The 20474-nt window shown below is 32.9% G+C and overlaps 1 protein-coding gene across 1 annotated transcript in view; it reads right to left on the reverse strand.

The window, feature by feature from the left end:
* LOC132736418 (alpha-aminoadipic semialdehyde synthase, mitochondrial-like) overlaps positions 1-20474 on the reverse strand; it is a 40614-nt gene that overhangs the window by 3167 nt on the left and 16973 nt on the right. Inside the window, exons 9-20 of the mRNA XM_060723544.1 lie at positions 17572-17683; positions 16655-16714; positions 16389-16459; positions 14412-14533; positions 11028-11268; positions 10362-10470; positions 6212-6288; positions 4590-4653; positions 3456-3623; positions 2467-2562; positions 1522-1637; positions 993-1081 (exon numbers count right to left, since the gene is read on the reverse strand). Of these exons, the coding sequence (XP_060579527.1) occupies positions 993-1081; positions 1522-1637; positions 2467-2562; positions 3456-3623; positions 4590-4653; positions 6212-6288; positions 10362-10470; positions 11028-11268; positions 14412-14533; positions 16389-16459; positions 16655-16714; positions 17572-17683 (1325 nt within the window). The remainder of the gene's footprint in view (positions 1-992; positions 1082-1521; positions 1638-2466; positions 2563-3455; positions 3624-4589; positions 4654-6211; positions 6289-10361; positions 10471-11027; positions 11269-14411; positions 14534-16388; positions 16460-16654; positions 16715-17571; positions 17684-20474) is intronic.

The raw sequence follows: 20474 nt of genomic DNA on the forward strand, positions 1-20474 counted from the left end.
GTTATAATGTAAATACCTCTGACTTCAAACATAATTTTATCCTGCCTGAAAATACAGTATAACATGTGCAGAGTTACACCGTTTGCAGGGTAAATACTTTCGCTGTTGCTGAGAGCTGTTGCTTTAGAAAAGGTTAAATCAAGTTCAGTCTGGCCTTGGAAAAATTAAAGTTATAAAGAGGTTGGGGTTACTCTACAGCAGTTGCATGTATCATATATTTCAAGTGTGGAAGCTATCACATTAGTTTCTAAACCATTGATAATTCATGATTAATAATTGACAATTATAAGCACAGTAGGGACTAATTTCTATTCATTCTTGTTCAGTCTAACAACATTACCTGTATATTATTAGTTATAAAGATTTTTGACAAGTTATATGTCTAGTGGCTTGGGTTATATATAAAAACAATCATTTATATACGACCATATAACTTGTCAAAATTCTGTATAATGAATTTATAATACAGCAAACTTCCTTTTTAGAGCAAAAAAATGTCATTTCTTCATAAATTGGCAGCAACCATGTATATTAATCTTTTTTAAAAGTCACAATTAGCCAATGAAAAGTAAAGTTACAAAGATGCACTATTATAAAGTGAGTTTTATTAACTTATCTTGGACGTCAGGTAAATGGAAGTCAATTACACAAGCAATAAACAAGGTCTAGTAGGGAAAATATTGCAGAATACTGCATGCCAAAATAAAATGACGACACTTTTAAATCAAATATTTGTCAATCATTATTATCTAAACTTCCATTGTCAGTTCAAATATTGTTTCGTTTAGTTTTGGAAAATGTTTCTTTTATTTTTAAATACAGTAGAACATCTATGTGTCAAGCTTCGATTAGTCAATGTGTCAAAGTAAAATAAACAAAGTTCTACTGTTTCTCTATATATAGACAATATTACGATGCAACAAATCATTTTTGCCTTTCCTTTCCATGATACAAAGAATTGAGAGTAATTTAGTACTTTATGAGAGCCTTACCAAATGAAAGTCTTTTGGAGAGATAGTTAGACAGGGTGTCTATTGGTGTACCTCTTTTATCTATCAGATCATCTCCAAGAAGTCCCATTCTGCAAAAATATATAAACTTTTGATATATGCTACAACAATGTATAACATCCTATAAAATATTTCCCTATTAATCAAACTATAGTATTCATCCTGTTCTAATAGTGGACACTAAACTTCCCCTTTGTTTGTAACATCATTCATAATACAGTATTGCCTTAAAGTCATTTATTACTACACTTAAACACTAGGTTTCATTAAACGAATTTCATTCTAATTGCTATTATTATTTAATTTGTTGAATGTTTGCAGCAATAATCATTTTTCTGTTGTTACTATAACGCTAGTTATGAATACATCTGATTAGACTCTGTTAAATGATCAATTAACATATGGTGATTTGGCAAGCAATAGTTTAAGTAACAAAGAACACTTCCAGATTCAATCCCAGAAAAATGCATAACATAAGAAGCATGAAAGTTAAATGTACAAATATACACACCTGATAATAGCTTCCATTCTTTCATCATCACTTCCTATCTCTTCATACACCAGATCTTTTAAAGAATCTACCAACATATCTGTTGGTTTGCCATATTTCTGACAGAAATATTCCCTCTGAAAAAAAAAAATCAATGAATCTAATTCACATGTAACCAGCACAAACAGGCTATATATATACTGACTGAGGTGAATGCATATGACAAATATAAGAACAATCAATCAAGTCATGAAAGTGTTCTCTAATGCAATAAGATATGACATTTGACCTCAAAGTAAAACCTTGACCTTTAAAGTGTGGCTAAGGGTTTTATGCTGCCTGACTGTTGTGAAGACATGCAAATATCTGACAATTCATTAAATAATGACAAGTTATAAGCAGAACACCACTTGGCCTTTGGCCTCCTTAAAAATGCGGTTGAAGGTCCTGGGTGCAACAAATCGTTTCATTGTGATGAAATATGTTTATTATCCACCCATAATGACAAAGTTAAATGCCAGACAGGATTTGATCTCAAAAGCAACCTTGACCTTGACAGTGCAAACATTGGTCTTGCACCTATCACTTTGTCTACTTATGGAGATGATTTTTACAAATTCATTTCTAATTTCTATGATGCCTGCAGAAGTTATGGTCCAGACACAAGCTCTAACTACACCTAACTTTATCACAAATAAATTAAGTTCAATCTCTGCTGTGACCATGACCTTTGAGCTAAGGACCTGGGTCTTGTGCACAAAACTTATGGTGATCATATGAACCAATTAATTTTGAAATCCCATCATGCATGCCAAAGTCATAGACAAGACACAAAGGAATCAATTTTGTGTACACAAATACAGATACATATTAATACATAAACAAACAGGGTTAACTTTATATACTTCTTTTCCCCACCACCCATTTAATGGTAAAAGCATACTGAAAGTCTATAAAACAATGTACCCAAGTTTTTTCTGGACCATTAGGATGTAAAATGGCCATTTGTTCATCACTTAGAAGTCCAAGCTTCAACAATCCTTTTGCAACATTGGAAAATCCCTGAAATACAAATAAAAAAAAAGAATTATTTACATAGTTAGATTATTAAGAAAAGAAAATACACTTGTTTGTAAATGATTATACACATGTAGATGGTTTGATAATCAACTACACACAGACACAAAATCATGTAAACACAGATAAAATAGTGAATACAGTCATGTTATACCTTCGATAGAATATAGTCATGTAAACACAGAACACTGTCATGCAATACAGTCATGTTAACACAGATAGAATAGTCAATACAGTCATGTAATACCTTCGATAGAATATAGTCATGTAAACACAGATAAAACACAGTCATGTAAACACAGACAGAATACAGTTATGTAATACAGTCATGTAAACACAGATAGAACACTGTCATGTACTACAGTCATGCAAACACAGATAGAATAGTCAATACAGTCACGTAATACCATAAACAGAATATAGTCATGTAAACACAGATAAAACACAGTCATGTAGACACAGATAGAATACAGTCATGTAAACACAGATAGAATACAGTCATGTAAACACAGATAGAACTCAGTCATGTAAACACAGATAGAATACAGTCATGTAAACACAGAATATATACATGTAAACACAGATAGAATACAGTCATGTAAACACAGATAGAACTCTGTCATGTAAACACAGATAGAATACAGTCATGTAAACACAGAATATATACATGTAAACACAGATAGAATACATTCATGCAAACACAGACAGCAATAATCATATACACACAGATAGAAGATAATCAAGTTCACACAATCATACAGACAAAGCAGTAAAACACATTCACTGACATGTACAGGGTTGTTTTTTGTAACATAACAACTTTCCATACTTTTTCAAAGTTATAAAAGCAAAGAAAGGTGTTAACTGAACAAACTTACCTTGTATCTGATTGTCCCCCTTATACATGTATGAGCATTATCTATACCATACTCAGTTGTGTATTTTGTTGAGTCTCTATTTGGGAATCCTTCAAGGTTAAAGCCTGGCATGAAGGTCAAATCTTGAACAGCTTCTAATAGTTTACCGTTTCCTTCAATCTCTACAACCTGTTGTCAACAAAAATAAATGGACAAACAAAATTATACCAGTTTGATTAAATTTGAATTTGAACTTTTTGAAAATTTATGCCCATGAAAAGAAGATTTGGATAATATTTTTTCCAGAAGTATTACAAAATAACAGTATATCATGTATCAAGATTAACTGTGCCAGTAGATGATAAGATCAGTCTGTTTATAAGTACTTTCCTCTTATCAAAAACAATTAGTTTCTAAATACAGGTAATGTTGTACATGATTTAAACCACCATTATATGCTTCAATAATGAATTCTATCTCAGGTCTTTGATATTTGCAAAATAATTTAATAAAATGTCTATAGATACATTTTCTAAATGAAACATAGGCATATCAAAGTATAAGTCTGATTAATCAATCGAGTCATATGCAAGTCATCCAGTTAGCCCGATAGGTAGAGTGTTGGACAGTAAATCAGAAAACCCGACTTCTATTCCCTGATTGCTCATTAAATCCTTTCTTCGGTCATTCGCACTTTACTTAAGCTATGGCATGTACAGAAGTTATAGTGAAGGCAACTAGTACAGGTAAACTGTTTTAATGACAGCCTGCCCAGGAACAATGTGGTGACTAACTGTGCTAAGATAAATTCAATGTGGCTTAATCTGTGATCTGGAATGAAAACTGCCAACACAACCACCACCATCACGTCATATGCAAACTTTCTTATGATCAAATATCATCACTTTAGTGCAGATTTCTACATACAGGACTACTAATTTCACATGATTTCTAAATCAGCAGTGAAAGACAAATGATTTTTAGCCTCTATGTCCTAGATTAATCATCATGAAGAAATTTCGTTTTGTCCGAGGATCAACCCAACAACCCCTGTATTACAAATCTGATCTATTGAGCTCTATTGAGCTAAACAATTGGACACCATACATACAGGGCCTGATCAAATAAACACAATTCATTAAATTTTTTAAATACCTTGCCATTCTTCAGGAACTTAGCCCCACTCAAACAGTTCATCAAAACTCCTCTTGGAAACCAACTGTTAATGTAAAAAAATCCATGTTGTTTTCTGAACTAAATGTAACTTTTTACTAATTATACTTTTTCACTTACATGAGTTATGCTATGAAAGGAGTTTTACATTGTGCTACATCATTTATTTGCTTAGCTCCAGTAATAATATAGGTATAAAACATCTGATATCTTCACTTTTAATGAAATACAGTAAACTCCGCTTATAACGAACTCAATGGGACATTCAAAACCTGTTCCTTATATCCGGAGTTCCTTGTAAGCATATAGCGAATAAGTTCCTTGTATCAGGAGTTTTTATAGCGAACAGATTTACAAATAACTAACTGATTGTTTACCATTGTCCGCCATTTTGAAGAGCATTTGATAAAGAAATAAAAATATTATTCATTTATTTATATTTTAGACACAATACACGAGGGCGTACTTTTTGGAATTTGAAAATCATTGCTATTTCAGTTTTAGTTTTACTCCCTATCTCAATTTCACATAAAATATAATATTTTGTTTCTATTTTTTTTTTTCGTTTTCTTTCCATGATTGAGAATAAACAAGATTTTCGATTTTTCCTTCCTTTTATATTGAATATCTTCTATTATAATTTAAGGGTGACTTTAACTAATGTAAGATATAGATTTCTTTTCATTTAAATCAAGCGTACTTTGCAGTTTGCAATGGATCATGCTTGCAAGCATGCATGATTATGTTGAAAACCGATTATAAATTATTATAATTATTTTACTCGAGCAAAACTATTGAAGAAAATAAATAAATAACCGTTTTATCTTGGTAAAAAGAGCTCATGCTAAAAATATCCTAAATAGAAAACTATACAAATTCATTTGAATAATTTGAATAGATGTATTGAAGTACATACAACGATAAACAGTACATTCGCCCGAGATTTAATCCGTGCGAATGAAAACGAAAGTTGAAAATGCGGGATCTATTTACGAATAGGCAATATTTTGGAGTTCGTTATAAAAGTGTAATTTTCTGTACTATTAACTAAATTGGGACTAAGAAATGAGTTTCTTATAAGCGATAATTCCTTATAACCGTGTTCGCTATAACCATATATTTTTATATTAAATAAAGAAGGGCAAAATTCGGGCCAAAATATATTTTCCCTATATCCGGAAGTTCGCTATAACCGTGTTCGCTATAAGTGAAGTTTACTGTATATTGTTCCACATCATGTCTAAATAGTTTAGGAAACACCTTTACATCCAGGTGTAAAACTTGTAATTATGAGATTTCTGGGCGTAATGCTCAAGTGTTAAACACCTTAGTTTGTGGAACTTAAAGTGTGTACATGATCAATATGAGACGCACCATGACAAAACCAAAATAGTGCGTTTGCGACCAGCATGGATCGAGACCAGTCTGTGCATCTACGCAGTCTGATCAGATCCATGCTGTTCCCTTAAAACCTTATTACAAGTAGAGAAACTGATAGAGAACAGCATGTATCCTGATCAGACTGCGCGGTTGCGTAGGTTGGTCTGAATCCATGCTGGTTGCAAACACACTATGTTGGTTTTGTCGTGACACGACTCATATACCTAAACTTGTATCTCAGTGGAGTAGATGAATCTTCGGGTGACGGCAAACCACCGCAATATGACACGTAAGATGTGATCTATAAAGAGACAGAAAATTTCAATACAAAGTCAAGGACAATTAAATCTATGTATCATTACCATCATTACTAATTATTCACAATAAATTTGTGTTTGTTTTGGATAGTAAGATGATTTGTTATATTATCTAAGAACACAAGAGTCGTCCTCACATAAAATAAATGTAACTGAATCTTATGAAATATTTCCAAGGAACATAAAAGCTAGGTGGCATTTTATCAAGAATCTATACTTTTTTAACTACATTAATACTAATAATTTAACACATGTTACAAAATTTATTGCCACGCAACAAGGCTATGAATTAATCAAAGATTGAATGTTCAATAATCATAGACCCAGTGAAATACATGTATGTCAACATTTCTTTACTTATTACATAACAATAAGGTGTATAATTTAAATTAATGTATATCATTACAATGAGGTGGATAATTTAATATACTACATTACAATAAGGTGTATAATTTAATACAGTTGACTCTCGGTAACTGAATTTCAAGGGACTGAGCACTTTACTTCCAGAGTAAAAGACTTTGAGTAACGTGGATCTGCTGCCATTACGTTTATATTTGTACATGTATATACATGTGCCTGATTGAATGTGCAAAGCAGTAGGTTTTAAGTTGTATTAAGCACTTATGACAATTCATTACTATAGAAATGCAATAATACATTTATATCTAATACGTTGGAGAATGTGAATTAATCATAGGACGAAAACGAAAGTAAAATATCGTGAACCAGAAGTACATATTAATTTAGTTATCTAACTGTTTAAACCAATAAAGTCCTTATACCAATTAAAGTCACTTTTATAACATTACTTATATATGATGGCTGGCAATAAAAAGTACTATGAAAAGTGTGAACCAGAAAGACAACATCTCACCTTGATATCGCCGACCTTTGATCAGTCGGCTGTTTTCATACCTTAACCCATTACTTCATATACACGCCTTTTAACGCCTTTTTCACCCCCCCCCCCTTTTTGTTGTCTCAAATGGTGAAAAAATGCCTTATTTAGGCCCCCAACACTTGTTTTCGTTTGAGAAATGTTGTTAAAAAAAGTGACCACTTTTTCGGCGCGGCCCCCCAACTAAAAGATACATCAGGGGGTTGCCAGAAGGGGGATGTGCCCCCTTCTGTTTGGGGGGTTTGAAGGGGAGCGGAGTCCCCCTCATCGCCAAGAAAATTTTGGACTTGTGAGAGGCTATAAATGACCTCAGATTGATCATAAGGTAACGTGTAACCAACGCTGAAAAGCATTTGACTCTATCTCAATCCATTGAGAAGTTGCAGCACTTTGAAATCAATTATGATGGAAAAAATCAACGCAAAATAGTGATTTTTGGCAATTTTGAGATGTCCCCTCCTTGCCATGGTAACAGAAAATTTAAGCCTGAGCATGTTGTTGCAAGGGCAATGGTCCAGTCAGCATTTGTGCCAAGTTTGATTAGTGTTGAAGCAGTTTTTATAGTATTATAGCAATTTGAACTTGTAACGGGAGACTTTTCAATGAAAACAGCCATTTTTCACAAAATGCTCATGAAGTAATGGGTTAATGAAAAAAATAAAAAAATCTACAAAACAACAATTTTTCTTCAAATTTATATGACAGGCCATGTTTAAACATGGAAAAACGCGATTTAGGGTAATTTCAAGTATTTTCATCATTTTCTGTTAACCCATTACTTCATATACACGCCTTTTAACGCCTTTTTCACCCCCCCCCCTATTTGTTGTCTCAAATGGTGAAAAAATGCCTTATTTAGGCCCCCAACACTTGTTTTCATTTGAGAAATGTTGTTAAAAAAAGTGACCACTTTTTCGGCGCGGTCCCCCAACTAAAAGATACATCAGGGGGTTGCCAGAAGGGGGATGTGCCCCCTTCTGTTTGGGGGGTTTGAAGGGGAGCGGAGTCCCCTCATCGCCAAGAAAATTTTGGACTTGTGAGAGGCTATAAATGACCTCAGATTGATCATAAGGTAACGTGTAACCAACGCTGAAAAGCATTTGACTCTATCTCAATCCATTGAGAAGTTGCAGCACTTTGAAATCAATTATGATGGAAAAAATCAACGCAAAATAGTGATTTTTGGCAATTTTGAGATGTCCCTCGTTGCCATGGTAACAGAAAATTTAAGCCTGAGCATGTTGTTGCAAGGGCAATGGTCCAGTCAACATTTGTGCCAAGTTTGATTAGTGTTGAAGCAGTTTTTATAGTATTATAGCAATTTGAACTTGTAACGGGAGACTCTTCAATGAAAACAGCCATTTTTCACAAAATGCTCATGAAGTAATGGGTTAATGAAAAAAATCAAAACATCTACAAAACAACAATTTTTCTTCAAATTTATATGACAGGCCATGTTTAAACATGGAAAAACGCGATTACGGGTAATTTCAAGTATTTTCATCATTTTCTGTTAACCCATTACTTCATATACACGCCTTTTAACGCCTTTTTCACCCCCCCCCCCCTTTTTGCTGTCTCAAATGGTGAAAAAATGCCTTATTTAGGCCCCCAACACTTGTTTTTGCTTGAGAAATGTTGTTAAAAAAAGTGACCACTTTTTCGGCGCGGCCCCCCAACTAAAAGATACATCAGGGGGTTGCCAGAAGGGGGATGTGCCCCCTTCTGTTTGGGGGGTTTGAAGGGGGCGGAGTCCCCCTCATCGCCAAGAAAATTTTGGACTTGTGAGAGGCTATAAATGACCCCAGAATGATCATAAGGTAACGTGTAACCAACGCTGAAAAGCATTTGACTCTATCTCAATCCATTGAGAAGTTGCAGCACTTTGAAATCAATTATGATGGAAAAAATCAACGCAAAATAGTGATTTTTGGCAATTTTGAGATGTCCCCTCCTTGCCATGGTAACAGAAAATTTAAGCCTGAGCATGTTGTTGCAAGGGCAATGGTCCAGTCAGCATTTGTGCCAAGTTTGATTAGTGTTGAAGCAGTTTTTATAGTATTATAGCAATTTGAACTTGTAACGGGAGACTTTTCAATGAAAACAGCCATTTTTCACAAAATGCTCATGAAGTAATGGGTTAATGAAAAAAATAAAAAAATCTAGAAAACAACAATTTTTCTTCAAATTTATATGACAGGCCATGTTTAAACATGGAAAAACGCGATTTAGGGTAATTCAAGTATTTTCATCATTTTCTGTTAACCCATTACTTCATATACACGCCTTTTAACGCCTTTTTCACCCCCCCCCTTTTTGTTGTCTCAAATGGTGAAAAAATGCCTTATTTAGGCCCCCAACACTTGTTTTCGTTTGAGAAATGTTGTTAAAAAAAGTGACCACTTTTTCGGCGCGGCCCCCCAACTAAAAGATACATCAGGGGGTTGCCAGAAGGGGGATGTGCCCCCTTCTGTTTGGGGGGTTTGAAGGGGAGCGGAGTCCCCCTCATCGCCAAGAAAATTTTGGACTTGTGAGAGGCTATAAATGACCTCAGATTGATCATAAGGTAACGTGTAACCAACGCTGAAAAGCATTTGACTCTATCTCAATCCATTGAGAAGTTGCAGCACTTTGAAATCAATTATGATGGAAAAAATCAACGCAAAATAGTGATTTTTGGCAATTTTGAGATGTCCCCTCCTTGCCATGGTAACAGAAAATTTAAGCCTGAGCATGTTGTTGCAAGGGCAATGGTCCAGTCAGCATTTGTGCCAAGTTTGATTAGTGTTGAAGCAGTTTTTATAGTATTATAGCAATTTGAACTTGTAACGGGAGACTTTTCAATGAAAACAGCCATTTTTCACAAAATGCTCATGAAGTAATGGGTTAACTAAATGAGATGAAAATATGTTGGACTTTAATTGACGGGACCAAAAACTCCTTTCGACTAAACAGGAGTCTCAGTAAGTCATACTTTGACCTAAGCAGAGTTGAAGAACAAAGATAAAGAAGGAAATTTGACGGGACTTAAGAAATTCTTCAACCAACGCTGAATTTTGAGTAAGGTGATTTTGAGAGTCAACTGTATAATACATTACAATTAGGTGTATATTTGAATATATTAAATTACAATAAGGTGTACAATTTAATACCTACCCTTCCCCCAGCATGCTTCACTTCATCAAAACATTCCATTGCCAGCATATGATCAATACCAGGATCAACACCCACCTCATTCACTATTGTCACATTGGCATCTACAGCTCTGTGTTATATAACATAACAGTACATGTAAACTTGAAAATAGCACAGATCCAGATAAGCTGCGTATTTTGATTTGTGTAAATACGCAAATAAATTGTCCCATTACTCAAATATATGAAAATCTCAGCAAACAACAACTTAATTGTTTAAATAAATTACTCAATTCATTATTATCGAACTTACACCTACGCAAACAGGCCAAACGGATTTGTCATTATTTTGAAAACATTATTTAGCAAAATGAGCAGCATGACTTGTTTCAACATTTTCTTTAATTTCTATGTCTTCATAAAAATAATCATTTCGAATTTTATTGCAATCTGTGTCAAGTAAAACGACAATACAGCATTATCCTGATCAACCTTCTGATCATTGACGTTAATGTCAAATATTAAAAACATCATACTTGTATACAATAAAAACCTGGTGCATGTTCCTTCTTAAAATACTCTGAAATTTTTGGGGCCCAAAAAAATCACCTGAGTAAGGACTTTTTTAAATTCACCCTGTATTTCTAACAGATTTAGTAATAATAAACTAGTATACAACATTTCTTACGCTTTGTGTAACTCCTTCATGGCAGGTGTAACATAACTTGCGGTGACCATATTTTTACGATGTTTTATACATGACTTGGCAACTTCTGGGTGCATTGTGTAAGGTAATAAACTCACTACGACATCATATTCTGGTACAAGTTTATCAACTTCCTCCGGATGCCGTGTCACATCAAACATCTGACATTCAACATTTGAACATTTAGATTCTATTCTTTCTAGCTCTTCTTTCAACTGAGAAACTGTAAAAACAATTCACAAGAAGGCATGCTGATAATTTGATCCCAAATACTGCGACTAAATATAATTATCAGTACAACAAATAATTATTTTATTTCATTGCTTGAGAGTCTTGTGGAATTCAAAATGTTTTGCAGTTGCTATAAATTTAAAGAACCAACAAATGCACAATGGGCTTGCATCATTTGTAGATGGTGACAAAAAATGATATCCATATCTTCCAACTTCAAATATTCTCTCAAATCCTGAAAATCTGGAAAACCAATTTTTTTATTTCAATTCCTAGTTAAAGCAATCTATTGCAATTTCAGGATATAATATCAAAGTTGAATAGTAAACAGTACTTGCTAGTCTGAGTGTTTACAGGTATCAAAGTTCTGTAACATCACTGCCAGCACTCACATAATACACTGATAGACATGCTTATGTTTTATATCTATCAACAGTCACCTGGATATCACTGTCCCTACTCAAACTTTACTAAAACTTTATATGATTTATACCTACCAACAGGGATATCACTGTCCCTTCTCAAACTTTATATGATTTATACCTACCAACAGGGATATCACTGTCCCTTCTCAAACTTTATATGATTTATACCTACCAACAAGGATATAATTGTCCCTTCTCAAACTTTATATGATTTATACCTACCAACAAGGATATAACTGTCCCTACTCAAACTTTATATGATTTATACCTACCAACAAGGATATCACTGTCCCTACTCAAACTTTATATGATTTATACCTACCAACAAGGATATAACTGTCCCTTCTCAAACTTAATATGATTTATACCTACCAACAAGGATATAACTGCCCCTACTAAAACTTTATATGATTTAAACCTACCAACAAGGATATAACTGTCCTTTATATGATTTATACCTACCAACAAGGATATAACTGTCCCAACTCAAACTTTATATGATTTATACCTACCAACAAGGATATCACTGTCCCTACTCAAACTTTATATGATTTAAACCTACCAACAAGGATATAACTGTCCCTTCTCAAACTTTATATCATTTAAACCTACCAACAAGGATATAACTGTCCCTACTCAAACTTTATATGATTTAAACCTACCAACAAGGATATAACAGCCCCTACTAAAACTTTATATGATTTAAACCTACCAACAAGGATATAACTGTCCCTACTAAAACTTTATATGATTTATACGTACCAACAAGGATATAACTGTCCCTTCTCAAACTTTATATGATTTATACCTACCAACAAGGATATCACTGTCCCTACTCAAACTTTATATGATTTATACGTACCAACAAGGATATAACTGTCCCTTCTCAAACTTTATATGATTTATACCTACCAACAAGGATATCACTCCTACTCAAACTTTATATGATTTATACCTACCAACAAGGATATAACTGTCCCTTCTCAAACTTTATATGATTTAAACCTACCAACAAGGATATAACTGCCCCTACTAAAACTTTATATGATTTAAACCTACCAACAAGGATATAACTGTCCCTACTAAAACTTTATATGTTTTATACCTACCAACAAGGATATAACTGTCCCTACTCAAACTTTATATGATTTAAACCTACCAACAAGGATATAACTGCCCCTACTAAAACTTTATATGATTTAAACCTACCAACAAGGATATAACTGTCCCTACTCAAACTTTATATGATTTATACCTACCAACAAGGATATAACTGCCCCTACTCAAACTTTATATGATTTAAACCTACCAACAAGGATATAACTGCCCCTACTCAAACTTTATATGATTTATGCCTACCAACAGGGATATAACTGTCCCTACTCAAACTTTATATGATTTAAACCTACCAACAAGGATATAACTGCCCCTACTAAAACTTTATATGGTTTTAAACCTACCAACAAGGATATAACTGTCCCTTCTCAAACTTTATATGATTTAAACCTACCTACAAGGATATAACTGCCCCTACTAAAACTTTATATGATTTAAACCTACCAACAAGGATATAACTGTCCCTACTCAAACTTTATATGATTTAAACCTACCAACAAGGATATAACTGCCCCGACTCAAACTTTATATGATTTAAACCTACCAACAAGGATATAACTGTCCCTACTAAAACTTTATATGATTTAAACCTACCAACAAGGATATAACTGTCCCTACTAAAACTTTATATGATTTATACCTACCAACAAGGACATCACTGTCCCTACTCAAACTTTATATGATTTAAACATACCAACAAGGATATAACTGTCCCTACTAAAAATTTATATGATTTATACCTACCAACAAGGATATCACTGTCCCTTCTCAAACTTTATATGATTTAAACATACAAACAAGGATATAACTGTCCCTACTAAAAATTTATATGATTTATACCTACCAACAAGGATATCACTGTCCCGTCTCAAACTTTATATGATTTAAACCTACCAACAAGGATATAACTGTCCCTACTAAAACTTTATATGATTTATACCTACCAACAAGGATATCACTGCCCCTACTAAAACTTTATATGATTTATACCTACCAACAGGGATTTAACTGTCCCTTCTCAAACTTTATATGATTTAAACCTACCAACAAGGATATAACTGTCTCTACTCAAACTTTATATGATTTATACCTACCAACAGGGATATCACTGTTCCTACTCAAACTTTATATGATTTATACCTACCAACAAGGATATAACTGTCCTTTCTCAAACTTTATATGATTTATACCTACCAACAGGGATATCATTGTCCCTACTCAAACTTTATATGATTTATACCTACCAACAAGGATATAACTGTCCCTTCTCAAACTTTATATGATTTATACCTACCAACAGGGATATCACTGTCCCTACTCAAACTTTATATGATTTAAACCTACCAACAAGGATATAACTGTCCCTACTAAAACTTTATATGATTTATACCTACCAACAAGGATATCACTGTCCCTACTCAAACTTTATATGATTTATACCTACCAACAAGGATATAACTGTCCCTTCTCAAATTTTGTATGATTTATACCTACCAACAAGGATATCACTGTCCCTTCTCAAACTTTATATGATTTATACCTACCAACAGGGATATAACTGTCCCTACTATTACTTTATATGATTTATACATACCAACAGTCACTTGGATATTACTGTCCCTACTCAGGTACTCTACAGCAGGTCCAGCAACATATCCTGCTCCAAGTACAAGGACCTTCTTCTGTCCTGGTACAACTTCCATTAACTTAGATGACCTATATAAAATAAAGTATAAATATCCAAGTTTCTGTTATTTTAAACCATTGCTTTATACAATGTTCATTTGTAGTTTTCATACATTTTTAAATGAATCTGTCTGGTATGTTCTTTTGTCATGCTAGACAAGTTTGTTCTGAAATTTTCATTTCATTTTGATTTGAATATTTCCATATGCATACAAAGATGTAGATGAAGTATTTCAATGTGTAACAACTAAACTAACAAGACATGCCCACAGGCAGAATGTTCAGCCCGCTCTTCTAAATTCAAACCTGAACCTATAAGCTTTAGATCAAGGAGAACAATGTATACATAGGTGAGATGTGTGCAACACATCCTCTTTATACCACAGGCAAAATCTTTAGAAAATTGTTATGTGTCTAATCATTATCAATTCTTCCTTTTCTTGTTTAAGACAAAATAAATATACTAAGGTAAATAGGAATGCATAAAAAATCAAGCTTGATACTGTGGAACAAATAAAGATGTTTATATCATAATGCCATTTTTTATCTTATACTGAATTGAAAGACCCTGGAGAAGACAGGGACATATTTCCTGCTACAAGAACTTTGTGTAATTTCAATATCTCTTGTGTTTTGAACATCCTCTTTTTCAGAGTATCATTTTCTGACTAAAGATTTCACCACTTTTAGACATTAAGTTTCAAATTTTACATTCCTATTTCATTTCACTTTCCTCCCAATTACTCTTCAGAAGTCTTACTTAATGCTGAGTAATAACTCGTCATTGTTTATCATTTGAGCCGCGTCATGACAAAACCAACATAATGGGTTTGCAACCAGCATGGATTCAGACCAGCCTGCGCATCCGCGCAGTCTGATCAGGATCCATGCTGTTAGCTTACAATGTGCAGTCTGATCAGGATCCATGCTGTTTATTACAAACTCTATAACAAGCAGTGAAACCGATAGCAAACAACATGGATCCTGATTAGACTGCACAGATGCGCAGGCTGGTCTGGATCCATGCTGGTCCCAAACGCATTATGTTGGTTTTGTCGTGACGCAGCTCATTTATCTTTTCATCTATGTGATCATATAAAACCTGTCAATCTGTATCATTTTAATGATCATTTAAAACCTGTCAATCTGTATTATTTTAGTGATCATTTAAAACCTGTCAATCTGTATTGTTTTAGTGATCATTTAAACCTGTCAATCTGTATTATTTTAGTGATCATATAAAACCTGTCAATCTGTATTATTTTAGTGATCATTTAAAACCTGTCAATCTGTATTATTTTATGAACATATTAAACCTGTCAATCTGTATTATTTTAGTGATCATTTAAAACCTGTCAATCTTTATTATTTTAGTGATCATATAAAACCTGTCAATCTGTATTATTTTAGTGATCATTTAAAACCCGTCAATCTGTATTATTTTAGTGATCATATAAAACCTGTCAATCTGTATTATTTTAGTGATCATTAAAACCTGTCAATCTGTATTATTTTATGAACATATTAAACCTGTCAATCTGTATTATTTTAGTGATCATTTAAAACCTGTCAATCTGTATTATTTTAGTGATCATATAAAACCTGTCAATCTGTATTATTTTAGTGATCATTTAAAACCTGTCAATCTGTATTATTTTAGTGATCATATAAAACCTGTCAATCTGTATTATTTTAGTGATCATTTAAAACCTGTCAATCTGTATTATTTTATGGACATATTAAACCTGTCAATCTGTATTATTTTAGTGATCATTTAAAACCTGTCAATCTGTATTATTTTATGAACATATTAAACCTGTCAATCTGTATTATTTTAGTGATCATATAAAACCTGTCAATCTGTATTATTTTAAAGGTTACTCACATGCTCCTTTTCCTCAAATCATCAATATACTCAAAACTGGGTGTCAACTTTCCATTTGATGCAATGACAGCCTTTAACAGAAAAACAACCAATCAACCACAAAGATATGACCTAAATGTGTTGAAATCAGCATAAAATCCAGACAGACGGACAGACAAAGGATATCAGCTTAAACTACTTTACACAAAAAAAGCTCAGAAATACAGGCTGAAGACACTATTGAAAACATAATTTTAAGAATGAATTTACAATTTTTGTATACATACATTTTTGACAGTAGGATTGGCAGAATAGTCTTCAAAGGATCCTTTAGCATCTGACTTTAGCTGTAAGTATTTTAATGACATTGATGTAAAACATGCTGAATAGCATCTTTGGTTCAGATGATATGTCAACAATAAAAAAATTAGAAACATAATATGAATACTATGCATATATTCTCAAACTCTGCAAAATGTATTATTAAAACAAAGAAGTTTTACAAATATTTCAAAGTAAACTGATACTGCATCTCTAACATGTGGTACATATTTACTTGTGTGTATATGAAAATATGGGTACCAATATTAATTAAATCTAAATCTTAAACCAATATCATAAAATTCATATCTGTATCTGAAATCGTGCATTTGTAAAAACATTACTGACTGCTTTTGCTAAGGGAAAACAATAGTTACTATAGAAGTCACTGGTTGCTATAAAAATCAGTGAATTCTTTGGAAGTCACTTACTGCTGTGAAATTCAATGGTAGATTCATTTAATTTGTTAAAAAAAGGAAATGTTTGCTATGGAAGTCGCTGGTTGATATGTAAAAAGTCAATGTTTGCCATGTAAGTCACTGGTTGCTATGGAAATTTACAGTTTAGTATGAAAAGTCAATGGCTGCTATTGAAATCAATAATTCTTACAGAAAGTCACTGGTTGCTATGGAAGTTTATGGTTACTATGGAAATCCTGTGGTTGTTATGGAAGTCAATGGTTTATATGGAAAGTCAATGGTAACTTTGTCAGTCATTGGTTGCTATGGTAAAGCACTGGTTGCTATGGAAGTCTATGGTTGATAAAGAAAGTCACTGGTTGTGATGGAAACCCATGGTTGCTATGGAAAGCCTTCATAACAACTTTCATAAACACCTTGCTGAAAGTAAACAAACAATACATCAGCAAATTAAAGATACTCACAATCTCTGGGATGTATGGCAGCAACAGACTCCCGAAATATTCTGTAGCCTCTCTAGGCATCTGCGCCGGCATATTGTCTATAGAACAAATCAACACACCATCTCCTTTAAAGCTGAAAACAAATAAACAAGTGTTTCAATGTCCTCATTATAACCTGTGTAACACTGTAATGAATTGGTAGAAGTTAGTTTATAATTGTTTAATTACAATCACTTTGACAATATACAACATAACAAGAATGTCAAATGATGCATCAATGATGTTCTGATAAAATGCTTTTATTTTGGAACACATACAAACATAACATACAAACTTTACACTTTATACTACTAGTAACATAAACTCACATATTTTATGGGGGGTTTTTTTTGTTGTTATTTTTCTTTAATTGTACATTAATTGATTTACTAAACTAAGTTTATCAAAAAATGTAAAACATAAGAATAATTTATTAACATATATATAAACACCTGTGATACATTCATTATGTCTGTAAGTTTGGAAATATTAAAATTATGAAAAGATCAACCAACCAGTCCTACAAACCTTTAACACAAGGAAAGTGACTGTCTGTGTTTACCTTTGTACCTTTGTTAAAAGATTTACAGTTTATTTTTGCGCATTTTCATGGCAACCAGATTTATGAAACAAAGTCAATATCATAAATTTCTGATAGAAATCCTAATGTATGTTTTCAAAATTGTTTTTTTAATATTGATTGTTATATACACATGCCTCCAAATGAGCCAAAATATTTCATGACAATCAATATTGCGAAAAATGTACAAAGATATTATGAACAAAAACAAAAAAAACAAATCTTTAAAATATTGAGGAGAAAAAATCTTCCCACAGATTTTTCACTATCAAGAAAAAATTTCATGCATGTTCTGAAAAATAACATACAAAATTATTCATGAAAACTAAACAAAATATAATCAATATGATCAATAAAATTCCAAAACAAAAATATTGCAAAAGTATTGTTCAAGTGTCAAGTCAATTTAAAAATACACAGTCAAATATGTTACTTGCTGATTATGAAAGAGTGCATGGTGATTTTCTACCTACGAATGTTAGACACAATGAATATATATTATAAAATCAGCATTGACTGTAAAACTAGGATTGCTTTTGACAAAGTATGCAAGCACTGGTTTAGTTTTGCAAATGTCATATATACAGGCATTAATTTTAACATAAAAGCAGACATTGCTTTTGATATATTAAGTAGGCATTGTATTGGACATATTTCAGTTGGCATTGTATCTGATATATCAGTAGGCATTGTATCTGATATATTCGTAGGCATTGTATCTGATATATCAGTAGGCGCTGTATCAGATAAATTAGCAAGCATTATATTTTATTTATCAGCAGGCATTGTATCTGACATATCAGTAAGCATTGGACCTGATTTATCAGCAGGCACTGTATCCAACATATCAGCAGGCATTATATCTTATATATCAGAAGACATTTTTTTCTGATATATCAGCAGGCATCATATCTGATATATCAGCAGGCATTGTATCTGATATATCAGCAGGCATTATATCTGATTTTTCAGCAGGCATTGTATCCAACATATCAGCAGGCATTGTATCTGATATATCAACAGGCATTGTATCCAACATATCAGCAGACATTTGTCTGATGTATCAGCAGGCAAAGTATCTGACATATCAGCAGGCATCTTATCTGATATATCAGCAGATATTTTTCTGATAAATATCAGGCATTGTATATGATATATCAACAGGCATCATATCTGATATATCAGCAGATATTTTTCTGATAAATCAGCAGGCATTGTATCTGACATATCAGCAGACATCCTATCTGATATATCAGCAGATATTTTTCTGATAAATCAGCAGGCATTATATCTTATATATCAGCAGACATTTTTCTGATATATCAGCAGGCATTGTATCCAACATATCAGCAGGCATCATATCTGATATATCAGCAGATATTATTCTGATAAATATCAGGCATTGTATATGATATATCAACAGGCATCATATCTGATATATCAGGAACCATGTATCTGATATATCAGTAAGCACTATAAGGCATTTTTGATATATCAGCATGCATTGTATCTGATATATCATCAGGCATTTATTTGAAATATCAGTGGATATTTATCTGATATATCAGCAGGGTAATATATCTGATATATTAACATGCATTGTATCTGATATATTAGCAGGAATTGTATCTGACATATCAGCAGGCATTGTATCTAAGACTTCAGCAGGCAGCAGGCAATGTTTCTGATATATCAGCAGGTACTGTATATTGAAATTTCAGCAGGCACTTTATCAGACACTTAAGCAGACAGCAGGTACTATATTGGACATATTAGCAGACATTGTAGCAAAGATATCAGCAGAAAACTGACAGCATTGTATCTGATATATCAGCAAGCATTGTATATGATATATCAGCAGTCCTCATATCTGATATTTCAGCAGTCATCATATCTGATATATCAGCAGGCATTGTATCTGACATACCAGCAGGCAATGTATCTGATATATCAGCAGGCAATGTATCTGATATATCAGCAGGCAATGCATCTGATATATCAGCAAGCATTGTAGCTGACATATCAGCAGGCATTATATCTGATATTTCAGCAGTCATCATATCTTATATATCAGCAGGCATTGTATCTGACATATCAGCAGGCAATGTATCTGATATATCAGCAGGCAATGTATCTGATATATCAGTAGGCATTGTATCTGATATATCAGCAGGCATTGTATCTGATATATCAGCAGGCATAGTATCTGATATATTAGTAGGCATTGTATTTGATATATTAGTAGGCATTGTATTTGATATATAAATAGGCAATGTATCTGATATATCAGCAGGCAATGTCTCTG

The sequence above is a fragment of the Ruditapes philippinarum genome, unplaced genomic scaffold (assembly GCF_026571515.1).
Source record: "Ruditapes philippinarum isolate M1 unplaced genomic scaffold, ASM2657151v2 ctg2075_1_1_1_1, whole genome shotgun sequence".
NCBI classification, from domain to species: Eukaryota; Metazoa; Mollusca; class Bivalvia; order Venerida; family Veneridae; genus Ruditapes; species Ruditapes philippinarum.